General features: G+C 42.6%; 1 protein-coding gene and 1 long non-coding RNA gene across 16 annotated transcripts in view; one reads left to right on the top strand and one right to left on the bottom strand.

Annotated features, from left to right (window-relative positions):
- Positions 1-18,991, bottom strand: part of LOC147754879 (uncharacterized) — a 40,024-nt gene extending 21,033 nt beyond the window's left edge. For 2 of the 3 annotated variants that reach the window (XR_015329994.1, XR_015329993.1), the window contains exons 1-2: positions 17,978-18,991; positions 6,868-7,180 (exon numbers count right to left, since the gene is read on the bottom strand). This is a non-coding gene — a long non-coding RNA (uncharacterized LOC147754879). The remainder of the gene's footprint in view (positions 1-6,867; positions 7,181-17,977) is intronic. The other variant, XR_015329992.1, reaches the window with a different exon arrangement.
- LOC111252892 (uncharacterized) overlaps positions 1-25,771 on the top strand; it is a 343,362-nt gene that overhangs the window by 299,129 nt on the left and 18,462 nt on the right. For 12 of the 13 annotated variants that reach the window (XR_002674403.2, XR_002674404.2, XM_022811503.2 and 9 more), the window contains 7 exons: positions 6,960-7,142; positions 9,553-9,713; positions 10,428-10,598; positions 10,800-10,946; positions 19,298-19,558; positions 23,564-23,754; positions 24,730-25,447. Coding sequence is in view for 11 of the 13 variants with exons in the window: in XM_022811503.2 (XP_022667238.1) it covers positions 6,960-7,142; positions 9,553-9,713; positions 10,428-10,598; positions 10,800-10,946; positions 19,298-19,558; positions 23,564-23,754; positions 24,730-25,447 (1,832 nt within the window). In the remaining 2 variants the exon portion in view is untranslated. The remainder of the gene's footprint in view (positions 1-6,959; positions 7,143-9,552; positions 9,714-10,427; positions 10,599-10,799; positions 10,947-19,297; positions 19,559-23,563; positions 23,755-24,729; positions 25,448-25,771) is intronic. The other variant, XM_086992574.1, reaches the window with a different exon arrangement.

Raw genomic sequence — 25,771 nt, 5'->3', positions numbered from 1 at the left:
TATCCGAAGCAGAGAAGTAACAGCCACAGCAGTTAGCGTTGTTGTTTCGACGATAACGCGGCGTCGTTGACTCGTGAACAAGTGAACAACGAAAATACAGATAAATAAATAACAAATAATAATGACACTAGTATTTTTCGCTTATCTAACCGTCCGGAAATTTATGGCAGACAAAATTGGCGGCGCGATGGAAAAACAAACACTTTACGCACGTTTTACGGCAAAACCTACTTACATCCATTGTTGTACATTTGCATAGATACATCCACACACACACACATATATATATACACACGATTACGGGTACAGATTATTGCAAGAGTTGCACATGGATATGCAGGATTTTCCCGACGACGTTTCTACATCAAACGTCAGGTGTCAATAACAGAACCAGCTGGCAGCAGCACACCTAATAGCAATAATGGCCTAGATTAGAATTCTACTGTGGAAGTGCCGAAAGATATGACGATAATATAGTAGCGACGAGTGCAGACGATATTTTTTTTGTCGAAGAATAAACAGAAGAAATATGTTGAGAATTGTCCAGAATCGATTGGCACAGTTTGGTATTCTGCAGGACAGGAAAACGTTGGCGAAAAGCCGAAGGCACTGAGGGTTTGCTGGGCTTGTGCCTACATCTGTTTCAAGAACGAAAGAGGGTTTTACTGGCTAATTACGTTTACAGTTTGCTATTTCCGCGAATGCGTCCTGTCTTGTACAAATGGCGCTTCTCACCATTCCTCTAGATGCCGGGCCAGTGACAGAAACTTAATGATACCGTTATTAGTGCTAAAAGTAAAGCACGTCTGTACTTCGTCTGCTACACACACATATACACGACATTCACACTAAGAAAAACACATCCAGCCAGTCCCCTTCGCGACTGCGTTGTTCAATGTCTAGATGCTTCACCAGTCATTGCACCGCTGTTGCGACCCAACTGAAACCCGCCGGAGCGACTTAGCAATTCATTGTGCAGACCTATCATGGATTCTACGTTGAATCTGCCATCAGTAGTAACAGACACGAACGACTTAATTCGAAAACGCCTCTGCTACCTGCTACTCTGGACGCCGTAACTGTTGTGGATGTTTTTATTGGAAGTGCTACTCGCATAGCGTTCGCTTTTGCGTACCTTCTGCTAGGCCTGCAGTTACGACGAACGCAGTTAAAAGCAATACCAACTGGTGGAAAAACAGGACATATTTCTTTCCGGTTGCTTTTTCTACTCATACGGGTCCTGTTCTCAAGACATGACAGCGCACTCGTGATACGTGCCAACACTAGAACGCTGAACAGCAAAACGTATATTTCCTTTGTTCGTTCTGTAAAGCAAAGATAGCTTTTTGGTGGAACGGCAGCTTGTTTATGTGCGGGTCGGTCTTACACCCAACTTCCGCTGGCCAAATCGACAACGGTGCAATAACAGTTCTTCTGGAACGCAGAGTCCTCCGTGAGCCTTCAACCGCTGCTGAGGTGGGCCTATCGACTTCGACAGATGATGAGATTTATCGTCTGTACACGTCGCCGTTTATGCCGCCCGCCGTTTTTTTGCTGCAGATTATGGTGCTGGTCGATGGCGTCAGGGTTTCAACAGGGCAGGGCTGACGGCTGCAATAAAAACGCACCTGGTCTTTTTTATACGGATTCGATGAAGAAATTACTCGAAACATGGATTCGCGAATATCCCAGTGTCATTAAAACGAAATGAAATAATGCCATTATGATATCGGTCTTCTTTCATTGACAAAAGTCTATTCGTGACTGGCATAACACTGATGCGGTTGTTGACCGCGTACACTCGCTAGCGCTATATCGTCCTGCTATATCGAACTACCAGTCGAACATTATGATATGTTCAGTGCCTTACAAGTACTGTTACGCGCATGATAGATTTAAGTAAAAAAAAAAAAAGATTTAAGGTATTTCAATACTTGACCCAGTGTCCGCTAATGGCAGTAATCCGTCTTCGATCCCCCATCGAAATCTACTTCTTCTTACCCAAATTTCATTTCGTACACTTCATTATGAAGTAACACTAAATTCGCTTCGAAGGCACATAGAGATACACAGAACATTGCGGGCTTGCACTCTGACAAATTGGCATAAATTACGATGCGAACGAACTTAATAATAATATCTTTGTCGGATCGTATCATCCACAATATTAGCTAGATGTACGCGCCAACAAATGCCTATTGCATTTGGTAATTTACAATGCTGATAAAAGCGGCAGTGGCAATTTTCGAATAAAATGTCCGACTGGTTATAATTATTTTTTTCATATCGACGGTATGTTGCAACTTCCTGCATACGCGTAGGGGGCCGTTAATGGCGAAGTACGCCAAAAGCCAAACACCTTCTCTAGGACGCTTGTCCAAGATACCGTTACAGTCGGCAAGTGTCATCCGATCATTGAAAATGTCCTTAAATCTAACTTCTGCAAGATGCTGAGCACTGTAGCAGCGATCTCAACGACAATAGCAACTCGATGACGAGTATATTTCTATAGATAAAACGTACGACTGTCGAGATGCTGCTGCTGCTGTCATCCGCAGTTACGACAAGCGTATCAGCGGCCAAGAGACAGTGAAAACACACAGCAAAAAACGGAAAAAATAAGAGAACGTAGTGTACGGTAGGTTTGCATATAGGCCGACTGTGGCCACATGGAAGCGATCATTAGCTGACTGGTCACGTTGATAAGTTCGTGAACGGGACGCCATATCTTCTTTGCTTTCAGTTTTCGTTGGATTTTTTGCCCCTGTCGACATGACTTAGCCCGCGGCATAAAGTTTAACAGTAATCAAATTGTAGCATAACTGTATCGCCATTTGGCTGGGAATCGCTGCGCAGACGCTAAGTTGGTCGCTTCCATATGAAAATATAGGTGTTGCTAATAATATCATTTGAGTTAACAGAAGGTGAAAATACGGCGGAACTTTTCCAGCAGTGGTAGAGAATATAACAGTGATAGCCTTAGCACTTACGCAGGGCAATTGTTCGATCTGGACGCAATAGGCGTGTAGTCTACAATAGCCGTACGTTTGACGAAGCTGGCCTCAGGCAGCTGGTAATACCAGCAGTATCGTGGTAATAATAGTATTTATTATTCTATGTTTACGTACCCAGCGTATCATCCAGTGATGAAAAGATGCGACAGACTATTCAGATAGTTAATTAGTTCGGTAGACAGGGGCATCCCCGAAACAGCGAATAACGGCTAACATTGGCGCTCCCACTATTTCGTTCATTCAGAGTACGTGTATTTACATGTGGGACTGGGACTTGTGTATCTAACGTCGCACTGTTTTGCCCAACATGGTTTCGCCACAGCTGTCGCTCTCGAATGAGACCTTCGTCTGGACACAGCTCAAGTTGCGTCGGACTGGGTTGAAAATGCGACAATGGCCTTTGGCCTTTTGTTGTCTAGGCTCGGCATGTTCGGAAGCGGGACGAGAGCGGATGTTAACTCCTGCTGTCACGTCTGCTTCGATTGCGATTGTTGTCGCTTTTTTGTCGTTTGGGAAGGAGTCCCTAAGCTGGCAACGGCGGTAGCTATAAGGCGGGCAGGACAAAAAAGCGTATCAAGTACAGTACAACTTGACAAATAACTAAGAATAACTGTTGTCCGCTGAAAGGCGTCGTGCGAAAATAGGTTAGACAATCACCGTACCTCACTGTCAGCAGTAATAGCTGCTATAAGCAGCTATCGATGGTGAAAACAGTTTTATTATCTTCCTATAACTGTAGAAGCCGCGTTAATATCATCACTCCGTGTCGAATCCAGCTGTCTGATAGCAGCAGGACCGTGGCCGCTCTTACCTCGACTGCAAGGCATGAAAATTGCATTTTCGATACAGCAATGGCCTGTTAACGGCGAATCGGGCATCAATACGGGCGATGACGTGAGCGAGAGTTTGCATTTTGGCCACGAACATGTGGACGACGGCTATCCCTGTGAAAGGCATCACTACCCAGTACGATGTGGACAACAAGTACAGCCAGTGTGTTACTTTTTTTCATATAGGAGCACGGTTCGTGATGGCCATGGCCGTTATCACTGCCAGAGCCTTGATTCCGTTCGTAATCCGTCCGTAAGCTTGGGCGGATGAAATATGTAACCCATGATGACTGTAGCTTATGTAAGATCCAGTAACCCTAATGTTGCTATTGACGTTAATAATAATGATGATTATGCTAGTTCTTGTTGAAACTAACTAAAAGAAAGAGCTGATTAATGTTTTGTTTTACTGAACATCATCATATTTTCTGATGCATCATTGCTTTTTACGGAAAAATAATGTTAGTCTATTCGGTAACCTGTAGGCAATAATGAGATCCAAATGTTGCAAGACGTTAATTACATACATAGTGGGGTCACTTAAGTGAATATTCCGCTTAGCTACTGGGCTCAGCTAACCCAGTCATGTTACACCAGAGCACAATATTAACTGGAGTTCCATCGAATCGTAGTTCAAGTTACCAACACACGCCACTTAATTAAAAACGTCATAAGTTGCTTAAGACCGATTGTGCATTGAAAGCATGATGTTGGATTTATCGACGCTCTTCAGTCGACACACAAATACACATTGTATATATATATATATATATATATATATATATATATATATATATATATGTACACCAGTGTCTAATGACAAACATGTGTTTGGATGTTATCGTAAGGCCACCAATGTACATTACACGAATTTGCTGGTGCTCATAAATATTTCAAAGCATGCATTCAACTGGATCGTTATTTCTTTTAGCATCAGTAGACCCCTAGTAGCCGAATGACTATAGAGATAACAGGCCACAGGTTAACTAGAACCTAAGGGCAGGCACGTCTGTTTATGTATGGGGGCGGTGCTGAAGTGTTGTTACCCTATCCATAGGGGGCGAAACACCATGCTTATATTCGGTAACTGGACAAGCCATTTAAAGTATCCCTTACGGTCAGTGTCACCCGGAAGTGCTGGAGATACTGGCTGTAGCAGTGTACCAATAGAGCATCGACCGAACACGCAAGCTATCAGCTATGCTGATCCGTATCCGAAAAATCACTCACTGACATTATATCGTCCTAGACAGGCTAAGTCAGGTGTCGTTCCTTCTTACGCACTTACCTCTACTGTAGCTCAAAAATATCTGAACTGAACTGAGATCTGTCGGCAATCGTGTTAATATGAATCGACGCAGCCATCATAGTGCTGAGGTACCCTTTCCGGTCACTGAGGTTAGCTTTTACGGGAATGATAGCTCTGCTTTTGGCCGTCCAATTTTATTTCGCAGTATCTAGCAGTGTGGGGCTCTGTTGCCTGGGAAGCGATTCAGCTGGCCGCCGGAGGCTCCATTGTTGGTCCACTGTAACTATTGCGCAAGCTCTCGAAGGATGGATACAGGGTAACTTTGCGGTGTCGAAGGGTACCTGTTAAGTGAATATTGATCTGTCCCAACTCCTACTTACGACGGTTGTGTTGGGCTGTTGGCGCTATTTTTTCTTAGCATTTCTTTATAGATAGAGGGTAAAAAAAAAATCGGATAGAGGAAACCGGTCTCTCGATTAAAACAGGGTGTCGACGTCGAACAATGTCGGTTAACGGGCCGACGTTAATTTCCCACTGTCCTGTTTACTGTGTGGGAGAACGCTAAAAGATCTTAGTTAGCGCTCAGAGTTCTCAAACGAGAGGTAGAATCGGAAGCATAACATGCTCCGTCTGAGAGTTGACTGGGTGTGGATGCGCGCTTGATTGCCGCTATATTCAATCAGTGCTGTTTTGATACAAGCACTCTAAATGAAGTCGTTTCCGTTTCGGCTAGGCGAGATATTAGTTCTGATAGCGGTTATCGTAGAAATTGCCATACAGTAGCCTATCAGCGAGCTAACAAGATGGAATAGTCAGCAAAGCATATTTGCGGTACCTTTGCAAAGGTCGTACTGTCTCATCGGTACTTTCTAAGATATCTGTTTTTCCCTTCCGCTTGTTGGTGAGCGGCATTTGATTACGCTATTAAAAGTATACAGAGCGTATAATCAGATATCAAACACAAATCTGAATGTTCTGTCTTCAGGAAGAAGTCTACCTGCGAATCGTTTGCTATTGCTATGTACTACAAAATAAGTGAAAAGTAAAAAAGGGTAAACATGATAAGCTAATGCCAGAAGGAATCAATATTACGTTGATTTCGATTCAACTACTACGGCCGTTAATTGTGGCGCGGACGGCCAGTGAGCGGAACTGAGGAAGTCTTGTTAATTTACAATGGACAAATACGATGGGTTTCATTCATTGATGTAGTATATGTGTCGAGTTATTTGTTTAGACACAGTTACTGGATACTCGATAAAATCCTGTTTGACATTATTACCATTAGCCGCAAATGAACTTGTTTCCAAGCAATCAACACAACAACAATACGATAAAATCCAACGTTTGAACAAAAAATTCTGCGTGCCAGTGGAAAGATGTTCCCCGCCAAAATGTATACCAAATAATGTGTTCGGCAACCTCTGCCCTCTTTCGTATCTACTATTAAAGTTACTATAAAAGCATCCGTCGTGTTAGCGAAACTAATTATAAATACTGCTTTGACAACGTATAACGCTACGTAATGACGTTCTTAAAGCTATGTGCGTGCAGTTCCAATATGAATGATCTGTCAGATTCGACAGGCAATGTCAACACCGAGACAAGGCTTAATGCCCTCTCTGATAAAGTATGTTCGTTTTTCTACTGTTTCCTGACCCGGTACTACTCACTAATCGTTATAGCCATGTACTTATCTATTTTAATAACCAGCGATATGTTTTTAACTAGCCACTGTATAAATGTCAGCACCGTATCTAATCGATAGACTCACATAAACGCATGCGTTGGTCCGTTTGCTGTTCTGTTGTTATTTCATGGTTTTTTGCTGATCGCTATTCTACTTGGCGGCTGTCGTCGTTCCAGTGAAGGAAGGCCATGAGTCGCAGAGTGTCGCTAGGGCGAATTCCACTTCATCGCTATCGAGTACAGGAAACCAATGGCGGGGTGGTTCAGGACCAGGAGTCAGAGGAGTGGGTAGCAGCAACGTCAGCCAGAACTCCTCCTCCTCATTGCGAGACAAGGATCAGCGCAAGATGACCTCCTCTGGTACGTAGCGAACGGTAGACGCTTGAATCGACGATGATCTAGAGTTGACACAGATATGCGTGGTAGTCCATATGCGTATATAGGCATTTGCCTGGGGATCAGCTCAAGCAACAGGTAACGGCTGCCTGGCTTTCATGCTGATACATTGTCAGCTGAGATTGATTGTGTTATGCATATGATTATAATTGGTAACGATTACTAACCTTTTAGAATAGTGCTATTAGGCAGAACGATGGCTATAGCACTAGCATGCTTTATCTTTGTGAAAGTAATGCCCTTGATTTTAGCGCCATGTTCTGTTAAGAACATGGTGCTAAAATCAGCCACTAAAACTGTGCTAAAAACAGCTAAAGGTTATGGCATGAGGCAATTAATGCTACACGTGTTTCTTGACATGCGACTTATGTCGTCACTAGACTAGTTCTCGACATCTTCTATCAAAAGGAGATGTTTCCGAATAAGTGATTCTGCTACTGTTCAGAAGATAACTAATTTTGCGGCCTGAGCGGATATCTTTCTCGTTCATATCGAATCACTTGCAGTAAATACGCTTCACCTTTTTTGTGAACCAGGACCAGGCGGAGGTCATAGCCTTTTATCACATCTTGTAACTTGTTTGCATCTCTCTTCATTGTCTGTGACAACATATCATTTTTCCCGTCGTTGAGTGGGTGCCAACTCCTTCTGGGCCCACGGTGAACTCCACACTGTTGGCTTTTGTTCCTGCTTGGCTAACGGAATTTTTTAATACACAAATATCTCTTCAATTAATATTTGGTACAAACCGAAAACACCGGCCTACGGTTAGAACCGGGCTCTAAACGGATGTTTGTTCAATGAAGTCGAATATATTGATTATTCGTCCCCGTGCACGTACGTTCGAAATAGCGTCTAGAGCTTCGGGGGGAGGGGAGGGGTGAGAACAACCGCTCCAGTGTAAATAATTTACCACCCCCAACAATGGTGAGCTGCTGGTGACAGCGATGGTTGTCGCAAGGCCCTTTGCCATCGACAGTCCCTAACGAGCGCCTATTCTACCTACATCTTCTATGGCACGATATGACGGAGAGCCTCGCGCGCCTGCCTAGTTATTGTTGGTCAACCAACAGCTGCGAACGGCTCCACTTCGTAGCTTCGAAGGCTAACGTCTTCACCGGCTGCTTGTACCATCACCAGGTGCTACGCAAAATTCAGCAAGACCGGTATAGCGTTATCTGAGGGGCACCGAAAAGTCTTGAAAGGCACGTCCTCCGACACGCTACGGAGGTACGGTGGCTGTTGCTTTATGGTAAATGTTGAGCTGCGCAGGCCAAATAATGTAAGGCGGACGTTCGCGCACAACGTCAACTACAGGCTAAGCGTAGGACCACGCCTGGCTTGGCGGCTTTATGGCTACAGCGCAGACAGGCCAGTGTAGGACTAAAATGTGCTGCATAGCAGGACAATCGACAGCGAAGTGTCATCTATGTCGATATGCAGACGCGTAAAGGCAACGCGCACTTCTGCTGCTCCCGTCTGTGCAACGACAAATGGGATATGAGTTTGTACCCTTTCTTTTTCGTCAAGCATTTGTATGTCATTCGAGGCTGATAGACGAGAGAGATCAAACAAGAACGACAAGGTGATGCCAGGAGCACCTACAGGAAGCTTGTAAAGCGGAGTACTCATATTGAACTCCCTTTGTTTAATGGACAACGCATTGGCACAAATTCGCCGCCGTACTGTATCAGAGCTTGTTATAAAAATTAATCAATTATTTGATAAAGCTCCTCCACATACGGGTGCCAAAGATTGGGTCGAAATTGAGTTAGAGATAAGAAGATTTAGCTTTTTTTAATGAATAAAAAGTTCTGTGGAAATTTTAATTTCTATTTGTTTTTCTTTATATATATACACATAGTTTTCTTTTCAAATATAATTTCTATTAATAATTCTATAATTTATGTCGCCCGATCGTTTATCGTATGGTTGGCTGAACTAGACCAATAATAGCCGTATCTACAGATAGAGCTGACAAGGAGCTTAGTGTAGCGGCTCGCCTAAACCATAAATCTGAAAATAGCCTTTGAATAATAGATAGGCCTTGTAGGTTCTATGTTATTGTCAGTGCAGTAAAAGCATTGCTTCAGTCGATTGTAGCCCACCAGCCTACCAAGGTACTATTAGGCTCCGGCAGAAAAAATTAACAGTATTGAAAATATCAAATAGAGATAATGCAAGTCAGTTTTGTATTATATAGGAATGTATTAGGGTTGGGAAGGAATTATGTCTATTTTATAAACCTTTTGCGTTTTGTCTAAATGGGATTATACTTGATTTATTTTTTACACGAAGCATTATAGCTTTTTGACTAATGCTGGTTTTAGAATCCAATCTGAGGCTAAACATTTTGGGTTTTATTTCTCACTAGCGCTGACTGGGTCGCAACGAGGCCGTCGGGGTGGCTTGTCTACAGAGGATCTCTCCAGCGAACTCCAACAGATAGCCGACTCACAGAATTCGTGGAAGAATTCGAAAGGCCGACAAGCGATTGGTCGAAAAGCTGGACTTCTCGCCACTGGATACAGGATGGTAAGTAATAGAAATCGACGAGTCTCTATAGAGTAGTACATTGTCTATCCGTTTAAAGCTGTCTAGAAGGAAAACTTCAGGTCCCGGGAGCGTTACACTTGACTGATCGGTGGCAATAGCCTCGGGCAGTTGACCTATCGACAAGCCATATTTGACTAGCGCAAGGTGTTTTCATTAAGATAAAGAGCATATGGGAAAATATTAGCTATAATAAGTTGCTATGAGAAAACATCTTTTAGGCCTACCTTAAACTGGAACGAAATTTTTATTGGAAGTCGAAAGTAGACAAATATAGTAATTGTAACTGCTATCAGTAAGTAAACTTGCGAAAAATTCTTTTAGGGAGTTTAACGGATAGTTCTGATAAGTTTCGAACACGATAACAGATTTGTTTTCATTTAGACTGCTCTATAGAAACTGGGCAAGCCTAAAGTTTGTTATTTTCAAAGTTTACAATCAGCAATAAATGAGAATAAATTGAAAAAAAAAATCAATAGAGACATAATTCTTAATATCCACTGCCCATCAAATGTATGCAGCTTATCTTATAAATTCGATTATCGACAACGCAAAGCTGCAACGGCCTGCGGTATAAAAATCTTGCCTTGACTAGGATATCACTGGAAAAAACATTGTTCAAATACCATATTTGACTGGTTCATTCTGACACTCACTGTTGTCCACCTTCTTTCTCGATGCCCCTATTGACATTAGGATAAGGCCTCGCAGGACAAGGAAGATATGCGTCTGCTTACAGAGTTACTCAACCAGTACGCACAATCAGGCATCCCCGCCATGGCGCTCGGTTACTCAAGCGGTAGCGATGATGACGAGAGTCTATTTTATATCGAGGATAGTTGGAGACAGATTGTCGAATCACCAGAGGTAAAGGCGAAATCGACTTCAGCTCATGTGGCCATTAATGTGTGCTTCAGCTATAATTGCGTAATTACTATTACATTAACGATACTCAATTATCATTTGCAGCTGTGTCTAGGTTTGCTAATTGTGTACATAATGCTTATTTGTACATGATTATTTTTGACGATCGGTTTTTGTCGTATCATAGTTATGTGTTTTTTGCAGGTCTTGGATAAGCAGCTTCAATCTCAACAGGAAGCACTGTGGGAGCTATTAGCCACCGAGGCTTCTTATATTCGTACGTTGAAAGTAGTTGTCGAACTTTTCCTCTCGACACTATGTAACTTACAGGACAAAGGACTGCTCAACGATGTGAGTATTGCATCAAATTATACGTTTATATCTAGCAGTTACTCTATTGTGGAAGACAGTGGGAAGAATGTGCATATGGTAATTCTATAATCAAATCGCTTCCGGGGATCGCCCCTTGTAAGGGTAATTGTTCAGTTGCACGTGTAAATGCTGATGGAGTATACGAATGTAATACTGATCAGGCGTAGATCAAGTCCGCGGCCAAGACGAAGCTACAGTTTCGTTGACATCAATGATAAGAGACATGGACCGCAGCGATACTAACTTTACGGATTCGTTTGGGTCTATTTTACGAGCGTTTATTTTGTGCTGTAAAACTGGTCCGCGAAGTTATATGGCGTTTGGTCAAATTCATCTTCTTTGCCGTATTGCTATTCGTGTAAATAGCCATCGTACGATGCGAGGGGCATACACTTAGCCGGATTTAGGGTTCCAACCACTCATTGCTATCTGATGTTGTTCGAACTGTATTCACCTCACGTATCTGATTTGAAGTGAGGATCCTGTTCGATGTTAGACTGAAATGTTAAAAATCAAGTTGAACCTGAAATAGGTACAGGGAAAGCAATAGGATGGAGATGGATATAGAACGCGATGGAGACGGAGGTCTCAGAGAACAGTGACCCATCTTTCCACTCCGAAATCCAATCTGTATATACGTCCTACGCAACGTCCGACGGTATTCATCGCAGTTCATAACGGTAGCTATTCGACTCTTCCTGTTCGGTTGTTATATCGGTTTTAGATTTATGAACCGGTTGAATCATCAACAAATCATTATTTAATCGAATGAATATGTTTATAGTTTGAACATAAATTGTTTTGGTCATTGTGATAATCATTGCGGTAATTTATCACGGATGGCTGAGCCTGAAAATCAACACTACATGCCATGTTATACCGGTTATCGTAGTATTGCCTCCCGTGCTATATTTAACCAGTTACAGCTCAGATTTACCATAGATAAAGACATTTATTTTACCTTCAACCCATGACTAATTCGTGTATGTATATTTTTAGTATGTGCCAAACGGCAGAAGGTTCTTCAGCTAACATCCTGTTTCTATTTGCTCGCATGTGATACTCAGTATTTTATATACAATATGACCCTATTTCCATTGAGCTTTGTGCACAGTTTATTCACAGTGAGTCGAAAACACACTGATGATTTGTTGGTATTCTTAAAAACACTACAAGGGTTTCATATTGGTACGATATCATACTGATAATGACGTCCGTCGTTTATTAATCTACTGATAAGGTAGCAAAGGAGCTTGGACTTCCAGTGGTATTTCACTGCCGGCCTATTCCTGTGCGGGCTAAAAAAGTTGTCCGTGTCTGTTATAGGTTTTGCGATCGGCATTTGGCGATTCTTTACGCCTCATTTCCCTCGGACATGCATCGATGATAAGAACTTTAACGCGTCCTGGACTCACAGTTTCGTCACTTTTCCCGTGCCCTTTTATCATTTCCTACGTGTCCACATCGGACACTTCTGCTAGAGAACCTAGATACTCGGAAGATACAGTCGCAACATACATTGAATAGTCAAAGAGCTAAGGCCGTAAGGCCGGCTCACATGGTTGCAGGTATCTCTGAAATCTGTAGTGCTACAACGCTTCAGTATTGCCGGTTCAAATCTGCGGCCTAAGAACTAATTGCCTCTAGTAACTGGAAATAAAGAATGCATGAGGAGCGGCGGTCACGGCGACAATAGCGAATGCTTCGTCATGACGAAGACGCGTGCGGGCAAAGTCGGTTGGTATGTTGGTCATTCTAATTTTTTAGAAAATAGCGATGGATTACAAAATACCAATGATATGCAGCAGGCACCTACCGCGTTATGTTATGCCGCGATGTCAAAGATAAGACGGCTTTCTTTACATACGTATTTCTATGTCAAATATAACACACATCGCAGAGACAGTGCAGATATATTGGGTGAAAACTATAATTGGCAGCGGTGTCAAGAAAGACGGGAGCGACGAGGGATGGTTGTTCGTCCCAGAGATGAAGATTATGGTGGCTGTGGTGCAAGTAAGCTACGCCATCGCTGGCCGCTGGCAACCAAGTTCAACAATAGTCACTGCAGTCGTAGCAACACTGGCTAGCAAAATTGTAATGTGATGTTAGAAAGAGCTTGTTCGATTTCTTCTGGAAGGATGTGAAGGGAGATGGACCGGCGTTTCGAATGACATAAGGCTATGGAGAACGGGCCCGCTGCTCTTACAAGCAGACACAAAAGGCAACAAAGATCGTAAAAATCCGATCGTCTGTGATTCCGCACGTCTCCCCCAAATCCGATCCGGCCTCCGGTAATGAGGCCAAATGCTCCTGGTTACCGTTGCCATTGGTGGAATTTAATTTCTCCAAATCCTTGTGATAGCGAAGTGGTAACGTACCTGCTTGTAGAGCTTTGGGACACTCGGTAGTCTAGGTTCGAGCCTGGGTGTCGTAAATACTTTTTGGCACGTACTGGTAAGAAATAGCCAACTGAAAGAATACCAGACACCTTAAATTTGTTCAAGTACAATTGATGAAAAAAAGAGAAGTCAAAGTGGGAACGGCAGGTGAAGGTCGAAAAAGTATGAACAGCGAAGGGATATCAAAAAGGGAGTAGGGTTTTGGGTCTGAGAATGGTCGGTTTGTCGAAAATTTGCCCCTAGTTAATCATGATCCCCCGTCCTGATTAGGTTCTTTCTCTCAAATCCTCAATGTTGTGTTAAAGAAGTCGTATGTCGTCGTTTTCGTGTACGTTGATGCACGAAGATTCTACGGTAGCTAGAAATAGAGACAGACATTTAAGATGAGGCGTTTTTTTTTCAAGTTTCGACCTCGTTTTGGGCTAAAGGTTAAATGTATATATACACGTCACAAGAGCTGCATGAAAGCTGGGCAATATCAAAATGCACCTAGTAATTGTCGCCGTTTATTGCACCCAATACAACACCCCTCAGCGGTGATTACACGAGAAGTGGCAAATACACGCCAAGATTCTGTACGAACAGAATCAACTGGCGAGTGTCTGATCAGCCGAGATTTCTTCAGCGCGATGCCTGCTGTAGCTATAATAACAGTGATGGAAGTATCGGTAGCAAAAAGAAAATTACAAAGGTCAATTTTGTGTAAAATGTTTGTGGCTTTAGCGCCTTTAGTGAAGCTTTGTTGCCGATGTAAGAGAATATGCTTCGGGACTCAGGGCCGCTAGCTTTGCTGTCAACAGCAACCCCGAATTACCCTACTGACACGCGCCCTTCAGAGGACACGAAGTCTTAAACATGACATTGGTTTTCTTAGTGACGGCTAAGACTATTAGACAGCTGGCAGACACTTTTCACCAATATCCTAGATGTAGAGTTAGGGGAGAGAAAAAATCATACAATAAACGTTCGTTTCCGTATCAGTCTAGCACTATTACCGGAAACAGGACGGTATCTACAGAGTGCTGGCTTTGGAGTGTTTGAATGTGTATGTGTGTGCCCGCACAATAATATCCTAAATGGAGGTTTAAGTTAGACGACACGTACTAATCGGAGGACACAGTGCTGTGCTTAATTGAGCCGTTGGTCGCGTACATTAAAGTAGCATACCACGTTTAAGCCATCGGCGATTAGCGGATTTCAGGTGTCAGAAAAGCTATTTAATTGACGAAATCTTTTGTTTTCTCAGAACAATGGTTAATACTTCATCTTGCCTAGAAGCAAAAGATTAATTAACAAACCAACTGCATAGGTTACAGTAATTAGTCAGTTCTACCATGTAGGTGGGCCGAAGATTCGTTAGAAGATCTCCATAGAGATCCAATAAAACGTACGGTAGAACAAGATCAGTCTCGTTAAAAAGACCGCTTGTAGCAATTTAACAAAGCACGCATTGTTAGTGACACCGGTGAAGCCAGACTCTGATCACGGAATATCGTAGTTAATGCCGGCAAAGAAACAATGATCCTCAGCTTATTATCAGTGGTTGCGTTCTCTACAGAAATGATGATAAAACCGGAGATTTTTTAATGGCTCAACCGGATATGCATCACGATTGAGATCTATTGCAATCAGTAAGCATGTCCAATGTTGTTTCTCTTAGTAATATGGTAAGCAAAAAAAAGCCGCAGCATTTGTTGTTTTCCCAACGAGGAACACGGACGTTTTTATAAGTTGTTTTTTTAGGCAAATATTATTGTTGTTGTAACTGCTGCTGCTGCTGCTGCTGTTGTCGTTGCGATCGCGTTTTTCTCTCAAAGGGGTGTCCATGATTAGTCGCTCTTTTGTACACTTTACTTTAACCTGAGTCGGAATCGTGCGGCAGTACGGAAAAGGCACGAACAGAGGTCTCGCGAATAACTAAAACATTGCTGTCCTTAGGCCAAACTTTAATCGAAAATTCGTAATAGAGAATTCGTGTCAGATTATTTACTGAAGAGGAACAGTGTCAACGCCATGCCACGCCACGCACTTTTCCAATAGCACCAGTATTTGACAGCTACTAATCATAAAGCAGCGTAATCTAACAGCAGATACACACCGAGGTAACGAAAACAACGCCATTCAAAAGGAGCATAGCTCTCGTTGCAACGTCCCAGGAGTAATGATACCTATCAAAAAGCAGCAAGAAGTGCGCGCCAGGATCTAGCGTTGTCTGCTATGAAAGATGCGACAGCTCTAACTAAAATTAGAGATAAAGGGAGCGTACAGGCGGAATGCATGGCAGAACAAGGCCAGAGAAGATAGCTTGAAGAAGAAGTGCAGTAGTAGCTTAGGAATAACTTAAATAGGAGAGCGGATGACGAAAGAAGGCTACTTCTGAAGGTGAACGTGCAGTCCTGGAGGCGAGCCCAGGTCTGCGCCTTTTTGCTACTCGGTCAGGTGACGAGCTCAAAAGCAGAGTTCAGAGAATGAACGTCACTGAACAAGAGTAGACGCAGGACACAAGTTAAAGATGGAGAAACATGAAAGCCGAATAGAAAACGAGGAGGAGAGCGCGGATGGGCTGCGGAAAGGAGTTGGACAAAAAATAAGAGCCGACACGTGAAACCGAAACTACGAGAAGCAGATACTAGGCAAACTAGAAGACTTAAAATGAAACACGAGATAAAACGAGAACCAAATGAAGCTAGCGAAAGATTTTCACGCGAGCAAGCGTACTCAGTGAAGTGTAAGGGCGAGTTCTTGACAAACGCAGGCTCCAAATGATGTAGAAAAGCCGAACATTTTCTTTACTCGAAAATGAAAAAAATTACTTCTTTACTAAATTTTTCCTGTATATCAAGAGCAAAGCGCTTTCATTCAAAACGGCGACGATGGATAACGTTGAGCCACAACAACGGAGAACGTTTCAGGTTTCCCCCGGACGCTCATTACCTGGTTCGAAGAGACTTTCCTGCCTTCTCCGGCAGAGGCTGGTAGAACATAAGTAAAACTAACAAGAAACCCATATGGGTTATAACGTACCAGCCATATATGCTCGTGTACGGGCAGTAAGCAGTGAAATGTTTTACGCGTACGACTGTGACGGGCTGTAGGTAGGTGGACGCGCCCCGATACAAATGAGCTTTACGCGACTCTCACTTATCTGGTCGGACGATGGTCAAAGTCACGGACAACGAAGCTGCTTGAACGTCCACATCGTTCCAGGGACCATTAGGCTCAAGCGTGTATGGTGCTGGAAACGGTACAGACGGCAATGGAGGATTCTGAAAGCGCGCACAAACGCTTTCACGCGAACACTTCGTTCCGAAAGCCAAAGACGATAAAAGCAAGGGCGTTCAAAATGACAACCTCATTGTGTATTCTACATAATGGAGTTAGCAAAGTACGGACCGTAGGGTAGAGGGACGCATTATGAGAGCCAGAGTATGTTGTCGTAATTGTTGGCTGGTATATTGCAAGCCCCACTTTAACATGAATAGGGTAAAAATAAATGGGGCGATAAAACATCATCAAAAGAGTCAAGCGCAGTCGCCGCTACATAGAACAGTGAAGTTGGAAACAAGTTGTGCGGGAATAGTGCGGTGTCTTTTCAAGACAGCAGCAAAAAAAGAAAAAGATGGAATATGATGCACGTTAATGTAATTTGCTTATATTGCTAAGCATCTATGGTAATAAAGCTAGTTGCATAAAGTATTCGTTACGTAAATGAGATCGAATTAGGTAGGAAAAATTTGATGTATAAACATCTATAGAATACTGTGCTATAGTATGTATGCTGTTATGCAATTTTATAGCAAAATAGATATACACAAAATGCCATGCCACGATAAATTCCTCCAAGGCCCCACGTCGATGTATATCACTAGACAGTAAAAAAACGCGAGAACGGAAGAAACTAAGACAGTAAATTCAAGGTGGCCCTATAGTGTAAGCTAATTAAACGTAGGCAATATACACGGCTTGACTAATGGGCAACATGGAAGCTATGTAGGGAAGGGGGCAAACGTTTTAGACTCTTCACTTGCTTCCTTTTGTTTATATTGCAGCTATAAAATGAAAACTTTACAATTGATTTATTAAAAAAAAAAAACTGCAAAAAGATTTTTGGTCCTCCTTGTAGATTCATATATATAAACGTGCATATTAAAAAACTTTGTACACTTGAACTAATTCCGAAACTATCGATCTAACACATGACTAAAGCACCAAATGCTATTCAATCCTGTGCTCGTGTGTTATTTATGCTAGCTCGAACTTAACAACACAGCTACCTAACTACAAGTATAGGAAATGTGCTTTTCTCCTTGTACGTACGGGGGCATCTCGCCTTTTTATCCGTGCTGCCTGTTTTCCCCGCAGACCACGAAAAGGTTTTAAGCTGTATTCTCTAGCCGAGTAAACAAAAAAATAGTGTCCGTTGAACCGAAACGTCTAATACCCAATGTTATCGTCAGCGATAATGGCGTAGTTCGGGTCGGTGGGACTCGAATAATTTCAAACAGGTCCTGAGGCGAATCGAGCGAGTACACGGAACTTCGAAGAATCGGTGTAGTTGACCTAAACAGAGGGATAATCGTCTCTCAAATATGAATCACGCTTACTTACCCTATTACGTTGGCACTCGCACAATGCCGACTGTATTTGTTTCGCGTTGAAACATGTATGCCGTTTCTGCAATCGTTTCGACACGGTTTTTCAAGCGCAGCCACACTTGCAGTGCACGACTTTGTACTAAAATATCTATGCAATAACAGAACCATTAGCCATAGTCGGTACCTTCAGTTTTATTTTTGCACTAGTCGCAAGCAGCTGCATGACTGCACGAATCTATGTGCATGCACATGTTCCCTGAAAGCTGTGAAGCTAATAGGTAACACGCCATTAGCTATCAGCTTCATCGCGTCCATTTCTCGTAGGCAGTTTTCCCGTCAATAATGGCTCGTTCAAGTGTCGAATAAACTTTCCAAAACGGTTTAATAAATCGTGTACGCTGAAACAATAGCAGCAGCTAACGGACGATCGGGAGCAGCGCTCATCGATGAACCGCAAAGTTATGTTTCTCTGTCGTAGCGCTTGCTGCGTCTTAGTCCCGTTGCATTGGCGTATTTGTTTACTAGCCGCCTATGCGTCTTAACCTTTTCGTTTTTCATTGCGACTATGAACAGGGTGAAATAAAAATGTTGGCAACCATTCCCGAAAACAATACTACCCTCTCAGGTCATATGCATAGTTGAATTTTCGCGCGGACCTAACGGAGCGCAAATTTGAGTTGGTCGCTTTCCTTTCGAACATTCAGAAATCGGCAGAGGCTATGATGCTGCAATAGCTTGTCGAGCTTAATTTTCTCCACGTTTCGAGGCCGATTTGCTAGCGTCCGTGTTGATAGTGTGGTGTATCCGCGATGGGAGCCATAAGAACGCGATAACTTACGACACTGTTTACGTTATTGGGATATGTTCAAATAGACGGAGACCAATTCAGGTGCAAAGTTTGCGGAAGAAAATGTTAAATTTGCGCGGTTTAAGATGCTTATAAACTTTATAGCAGTCATTTTGAGTCAATGGCTCTGAAATTTCACTGATGTTTTGGTAAATCTAATCGAAATTATGAGATGGAAGTTTCTCGTATAAAACAATTCGTTTGCCAGTATTAGTAAATCACACGAATGGGATGTTTAGAGTGGAACGCCATGTAGTGCTCTATGGAATCATGTGATGGTGATGAAAAACGTTTCGAATTTGCCCCTATGAAATTTGCACGCATCTACCATCAAATTTTTATTTAAAACTAAAGCGTATTGAATAAAATAAAACCAAGTGAATGTGATCAACCAAAACATGCCTGGTTCTATGACTGCCTATGGTTACTTATTTAGAGACCACTTTGACTCAAATGCTGTTGTTCTATCATCTGACTAAATTGCAGATCGACGTTGACAAAATGTTCAGTAATATCGTGGACATATACGAAGTGAACAGGACATTCTGGACGAAATGTCTTCAACCGCTTCTTCGCGAGGGTCGTATACATCGGCGACCTTTGAATCCACTGCGGCTACGCGACGGATTTATTCATTTCGAAGAACTCTTCGAGCCATATATAAAATACTGCCTAGAGCAAGCCACCTGTCTCGCATATGTTAAAGAAAATCGTCACGAGTCTGTTCTCTTCAAAAGCTATGTCGCGGTAAGTCTCGGTTTGGCAAGTTCTGCTTTACTCATTTTTAGGACCCTATCTATTGAGTTGCTTTCCCTTAAAGTTTTCTCCTTACATATTTAACTAAAATTATTTCTTAGACAGCCTCGTGCAAAAAGATAGTAGACTTACATCATGGACAGGGATTCGACCAAAATTATACGACGGTAGTGCGATTCCAAGCGCAATAGAAAAAACGAATAGAAAATCGACTGCCGGTTTAATATATTGTAAACATAATAAATAAAGCTGCCAATGCGACACTGAGAAGCAGCTTGCATCGGTCGACCTTTCCGATTCCCTTGTTAGCGGCTTACAGTTTTTTCCGGATTTTTTTAGCTGGTCCACTAGTTTTGTAGGCTCTTCACAGTGGTTGGCTTCACGGTCACGCGATTTTCCCTGCAAAATTTGTCCTTGCGTCTTGCCTTTCTTCCCATAGTTATACGGACGGTTGGTTGACAACCGCCAGCAGGTAGGGGAAATCAGATGCTTTTCTGACTTAGCTACAATCAGATTTTGCTCAACCGTAATCACTTTTAACTTAAGGATTTTTCGTCGCCTTTGACCTAAGTTTGCCGCGCGTCAGCCACACAAAGCTATCGTCCTTAGCCCACTTTTAATGGCACAATGCACCCCGAGTATGACGAACGGCGAGATCGGTAAATAGAAGAAGACGTGCTACGGGTGGGCTGAGTTGTTAAGGAGAGTTAAGAGAAGAGTGTGCAGAATGCGTAGAATTCAATAGCATGACGTAAGTCTGCCCTGTCCGCAGGTTGCTTTCGTAGTCATCCTCTCCTCGACAGACACTCTCTCTGATTACTTAGTGATAGAATGATAGCGGAATCGCCCATGTACCTGTCAAGCACTCAACTCCAATCGTAATCGTTGTTCTTCGTGTGACATCAGTGCCGCTGGTAGAGTTCCCTAAAAAAAATTCTGCGAAGAAAAGAAGCAGGAAAACGATTTTGTTAGTCGAACCTCAGATTTCCACCGCAGCGCATCTCGTTATCTATTAGGATTTCATTCCAGTCCGCTTCGGACCTTTAGGGCTGAACTCACGTCGAGAGAGCAAATAACTTGGTGTACCTTGCTGACTTTATATTCTCCGTATACTACGGGCTAAGCTTATCATAGTAGGAGCGCGCGAGTTGTAGCGCAGAGGCAAAGCTATCCAAGACCGATTCCTACTAAGCGGGTTCTGCTTCTAATTCTATCTGAACCTATCAGGAGACGCGTTAAACTATATAACCAGAAAAAAACTAGCTAACATTTTACGTATTAAAGTAGCTAAAACGCGTTAATATCATTGTCCACTTTGCGAGGCTGCGAACATTTACGATTAAATTTGGTAAGCTACTAGTTCCAGTTCAGTTGCTTACGGTATATAAATAAAGCACAATAAAATACTTCCCATTGGGCAGTTACGTAGTCGCAAATGTGAGCGAAATAATGCAATATACATAAGCTCATATTTACGTAATTTTCTTAGTTGTTGTATGAAAAAAATAATAGTATATGATGACTGTTTTATTATAATATCATTATTTTTGTTATTTGGCAATCTGCCTACTTAAATCTATGCTTATCTGTTTCTTGTATCCTTACATGTCTTGTAAATGGAAGACCCGAGTAAATATTTTATTTTGATAAAGCATTCGGTCAATTCCGCAAAAATGAAGTGAAATTAGTCTAATGAAAGAAAGCCTTTTAAGTGGCTATATTTTCGTCCCAAATTACAGCTCAGTACAAAAATGGTCCGTGTCGTACGTCGTCGGCCAGCGCTGTTTACATTTATTGTACTGCTCGATTTGCTTTAATATTTGATAACAGGCCATAATTAAAATGCTGCTGGGTTCTGTGCGCTTTAGAGGGTTCTCTGTCAAAAACGAGGAAGTCATTATTTTTTCTCCGTCCATTCTCGCACCTAATGGCGCTTCTGAATCTTGTCCATTCGAAAGGGCCCGCCAGAAAAGTGGACAATTTCAAGTTCAATCGTATTTAGAGGTCCTTCAGTCGCTGAACGAGAACGAGACTTTAGCAACTGAGTCTACGATGAGCGGAAGCTCACAAGACAAGACCAAAGCGGCACGGAAGACCTGCCGAACTTGATCTTGTCTGACCAATTCAGAAGGTCAATGCTGTGTTTCGAGCGGAGATTCAGGCTTCCGAGTTTTGCTTCTACTTCCGCTGTTTTTGTTTCAACCTTTCTGATGCTCCCACACCGTTGGGTTAAGTTTTCTAAGGGCGTTGATGGGCGCAGACCGAGACTCATACAGCGGCCGAATGCTTCAAGCAGTGAGTCTGCTGGCTGTTCTGAAGCTCACACCACGATTCCTTTAAGTTTTCGAATTTCTTCCGAGGAACACGTGAGTAACCTTTGGCTACCGGAAATGCTAACCAAGGCATTTCAATAGATAATTATATCATCATATTGCTATTACACCAACCCTGATCAGTAAAATAGATATCATTGTCGTTGAGATCGCTGTTGCTATGACTTTTTGTGTGTCACTTGAACCATTTTGTATCAGTTTGCGCAGTTGCACAAATTCTGTTTCTGAAGAAATATTGACACTTTTCAATTTCTTCGTCGAAAAATTGCCGTGGCGCGAACTAATCGATCCAATGATGTAAGAACATAGGGGTTAAAGTGCAAGAGGACGATTTTGCCAGAAGGATGAGAAGATCCTATGCTTTTTATGGAGCGTCGGAGCGATTCGAGGTTAGCAATAAAGAAAATCGAGAGGCTTTACACGACGACCGGCAAAATGAACATGAAGAAGACGGCTGGTTCATTGTTAACTTGTACGTTTATTTCCATCAAATAAACGGGTCGGTCGTGGCAGCGTCTTGTTCAGACAAACAGAACAAGCGGTCGCGAGAGAGGAATGAAAACATTGAATTATATATGCAGTGGTGTTCTTTTGATTTCTTGCTGTATCACTAATTTGTTTACTAATATTTCATTTGAAAGCATTTTAAACCATGAAGGCTTATTAGAGCCTACATTCGCAAACTGTGCCTATATGGTTGATAACCGTGCGGAGGAACCTTAAAAACATCAATAATAGCATGTATATGGAGGTGTATAATTATTCAAGCCAAAACTCATGATGCGCCTATTCGCTTGTTGGGTAGTCGTGCATTGAAGTTTTAGCATATGAGACCCTTGAGGGTCGACTGCTATACGAAATTTAACGAGCATATTACCTCCTTCTCGCCTTTCAATAATCCTATCCTTTCAGCCTTATAACACGTATAGCAAATATATCTTAGATAACAGTAGGAACGGAAGTAGCTGCCTGTTCGGCCATTACTCTATAAAAAAGCTATCTTAAGCTTCCATAACGGATTCTAGTACTCTATCACGGACCTTCGCAGACATTAACGTCCAGATGCACAACACCCAATACATCATTTACATCCCAAAGTACAACCGCAGCCTTGATGCAGGAATAAGTTGCGCTTCCTGGCAGGATGAGTGATCTAAGTACGTGGTGTGCACCAACATGAAATTTCGAAAAATACTTCTCTATACAAATTTTCTAGAAACGCGTCCTACTTTTTGGAAGGCAGGCTATAGGTCAGAAGAGAGGGTACAATGTACGTTTTCATATTCAAATAGAGGCTGTACTTTAACAGTTTATTTGTACGTTTTGTCGCTAGGTCGTCTATCCTAATTCATTGCCAACAACAAAACCTATCCAAGATAGCCTAACCCTACTGTCCAAGTATGCTCAGTAGGTACAGTTAGTCGAATCTATCACCTGATGCGACCGATTGGCCCGTGTGTGACGTTGAATGTGGCCGTTGTGGTGCAACAGCGGATTGACATTGAAGAGTTTCTGATCTGTAGTTGTTTTTCTCAAATTCGAAAAATCCGCTATGTCTCGTAGTGTGAAATAGTGTGAAAAGAACAATTCGTAACTAATGTTTTGTTTACCATTCTTGCTCGTACCTCAAATCAATATGTCGGATACAACAACGTCACCACAGTGGTGTGAATCGCAGAAAGAGTGCGGTCGGTTACGATTTACCGATTTGCTCGTGAAGCCGATGCAGCGGCTAACCAAGTACTCGCTACTCCTAAAGGCCATACTGAAGAAAACAGACCAATTGGAAACGCGTGCTGGTCTAGCCGAAATGAATGACATGGTCGAGCGATTCGTCTGCAACGTTGACGCTCAGTAAGTTAGTTAATTAAACAGTTTAAATACACATGCAAGTATTGCAAGCATAATTGTTACTATTTAAATGCAGGGCCGACTACACTGTTTCATTCTCCCAGAAGTCACATCAGTTTGGGAGCAGCCAATTATGGTCTAGCAGAAATTTGAGAATTGCGGATGTCAGTAACACAGATTGGGTTCAAGAGCAAAAAAACACCATTGTTTTTATATGATGTTTTTTAAATGTACAATTAGCTGATATGTGTGGGCGTAGCGTTTTATTGTTTAGGAATAACGATATTCCTGGCTGGATAAATAATTAAGTAACCCTTATAAACCGAACATATACTTTTAAAATAATAAAATATTGAGATGCGCTAACTGAGATTAAAACCTATGAAAAGATTCTTACGTTCAGAATATTCTAAAGTAGAAAATTTAATTTTAATATCAGTAACACCGAGAATTCACTGTTTCTTAGTGAAGAGGATTTCAGTCGTTTCCCTGTTTCAGGATATGGCGAATACACCTGCGAGTATTTAAACGCTAAACCTTACTAAAAAGGTTTAGCGTAAATGAGCAGAAAAAAGTCGAAATTTTATTTTGCAGTAACCGTATGTTGTATTAGAGAAATAGACGCGAAATTCGTTCGAAGTGCGATGTATCAAACATAATATGGCTTACGTTCACGTTGAGTTAATTCATTTGATCAAAAGTTTACTGTATTATAAATCGATGGCAGGGAATTACAGCTCCGTTAAGACATTACGGTGATTCAGTATCGGCTCTAAACGTCATAAAGGTCCACGCGTCATCAGACACTAGTCCATCACAAATCTGCGCCTCGCAATGATTCTGTGAATGGCCTTCAGAATACCTAACATCCATATTACGTTCCATATTGCGTCATCTCTAAGCATGCTTTTATAGTACGTATGCCTCAAAGGTGTATCAAATTAGTCGTTCTCTTTTGCCTTTTCCCGATTACTTAAGGCTCCGGCAACGCCACGAACACGAGCGACTAGAATCGCTTATTGGCCGAATTGAGGCGTACGAACCATTCGATACTACCAGTGACGAAGTGGAGAAAGCGCTACGGGACAATTTTACCTTGGACCTAACCTGCGCGATGCCCGGCTGTGGACAGCAGAACCGGCAACTGGTGGCCGAAGTGCCCGGCGTGAAGTTCCGTGACGCCGCCAGTTCCAGCAAGATCGACGTACACTGCCTATTTTTAACCGACATGCTGTTATTATGCAAGTCCATTGGTCGAAAGGGCCAGGACAAGCTTAAGGTAATTCGACAACCATTCGTTGTCGAGCGTTTGATCGTTCGCGATATGAAAGATGCGTCCTTGCTACTTGTCTACCAGAACGAATACCGCGTCGTCGCCTGGTACCTACAGCTTTTTGGCCCGGAGCAAGTGCTGCGCGGGCTGGTGGAGCAGCTACGCAAGGCACAGGATCAGTTCGCCAGAGCCCGTGCGGCGGCCGTGCAGGGACGCCACGCTGGGCTCGCGTACCTGGCCACATCCTACCCGGAAGACCCCGAGGATGACGCCCCACGACCGTCGCTTCTTACTGCAGGACGCTCGCCACGCAGCTCTAGTCACTCAAGTTTGGTGCACTCGCATTCCGGCTCTATCGATATGTCTGACCCCGTATCGGCGAGTTCGCAGGCGCCAACTGTACCCTGTCCTACGCCGCTTTTCGTAAGTGCAGAGCTTATTCTCTTCGGAGGATACAGTACTAGCTTAGCAAGGTAGAACAATAATAGAAATAATAGAAAAAGGTAACAACAATAATAGAAATGACACACAAACACCGATACATTTTAGTAGCACTTGGACGCCCACTCTGAGCTTTTTCAACATTTCACTCGACCTGCCAGTCAGATTCGTCTAACATCGGTATTAACACTCCTAAAGCTATGGATTAGTTCACTGATGATGGCCCGTCGCCTAATCCGATCACAGTCGCATCGGTTTTGAAGCCCTTTTACAACTATGTCAATACTGATATGGGCTACGATTTTT

This window comes from Varroa destructor, unplaced genomic scaffold (assembly GCF_002443255.2).
Source record: "Varroa destructor unplaced genomic scaffold, Vdes_3.0 BEIS01000006.1, whole genome shotgun sequence".
In the NCBI taxonomy this organism is placed as follows: domain Eukaryota; kingdom Metazoa; phylum Arthropoda; class Arachnida; order Mesostigmata; family Varroidae; genus Varroa; species Varroa destructor.
Note: the sequence above shows the minus strand (reverse complement) of the source record. Positions and strands in the feature narration are given on the sequence as shown.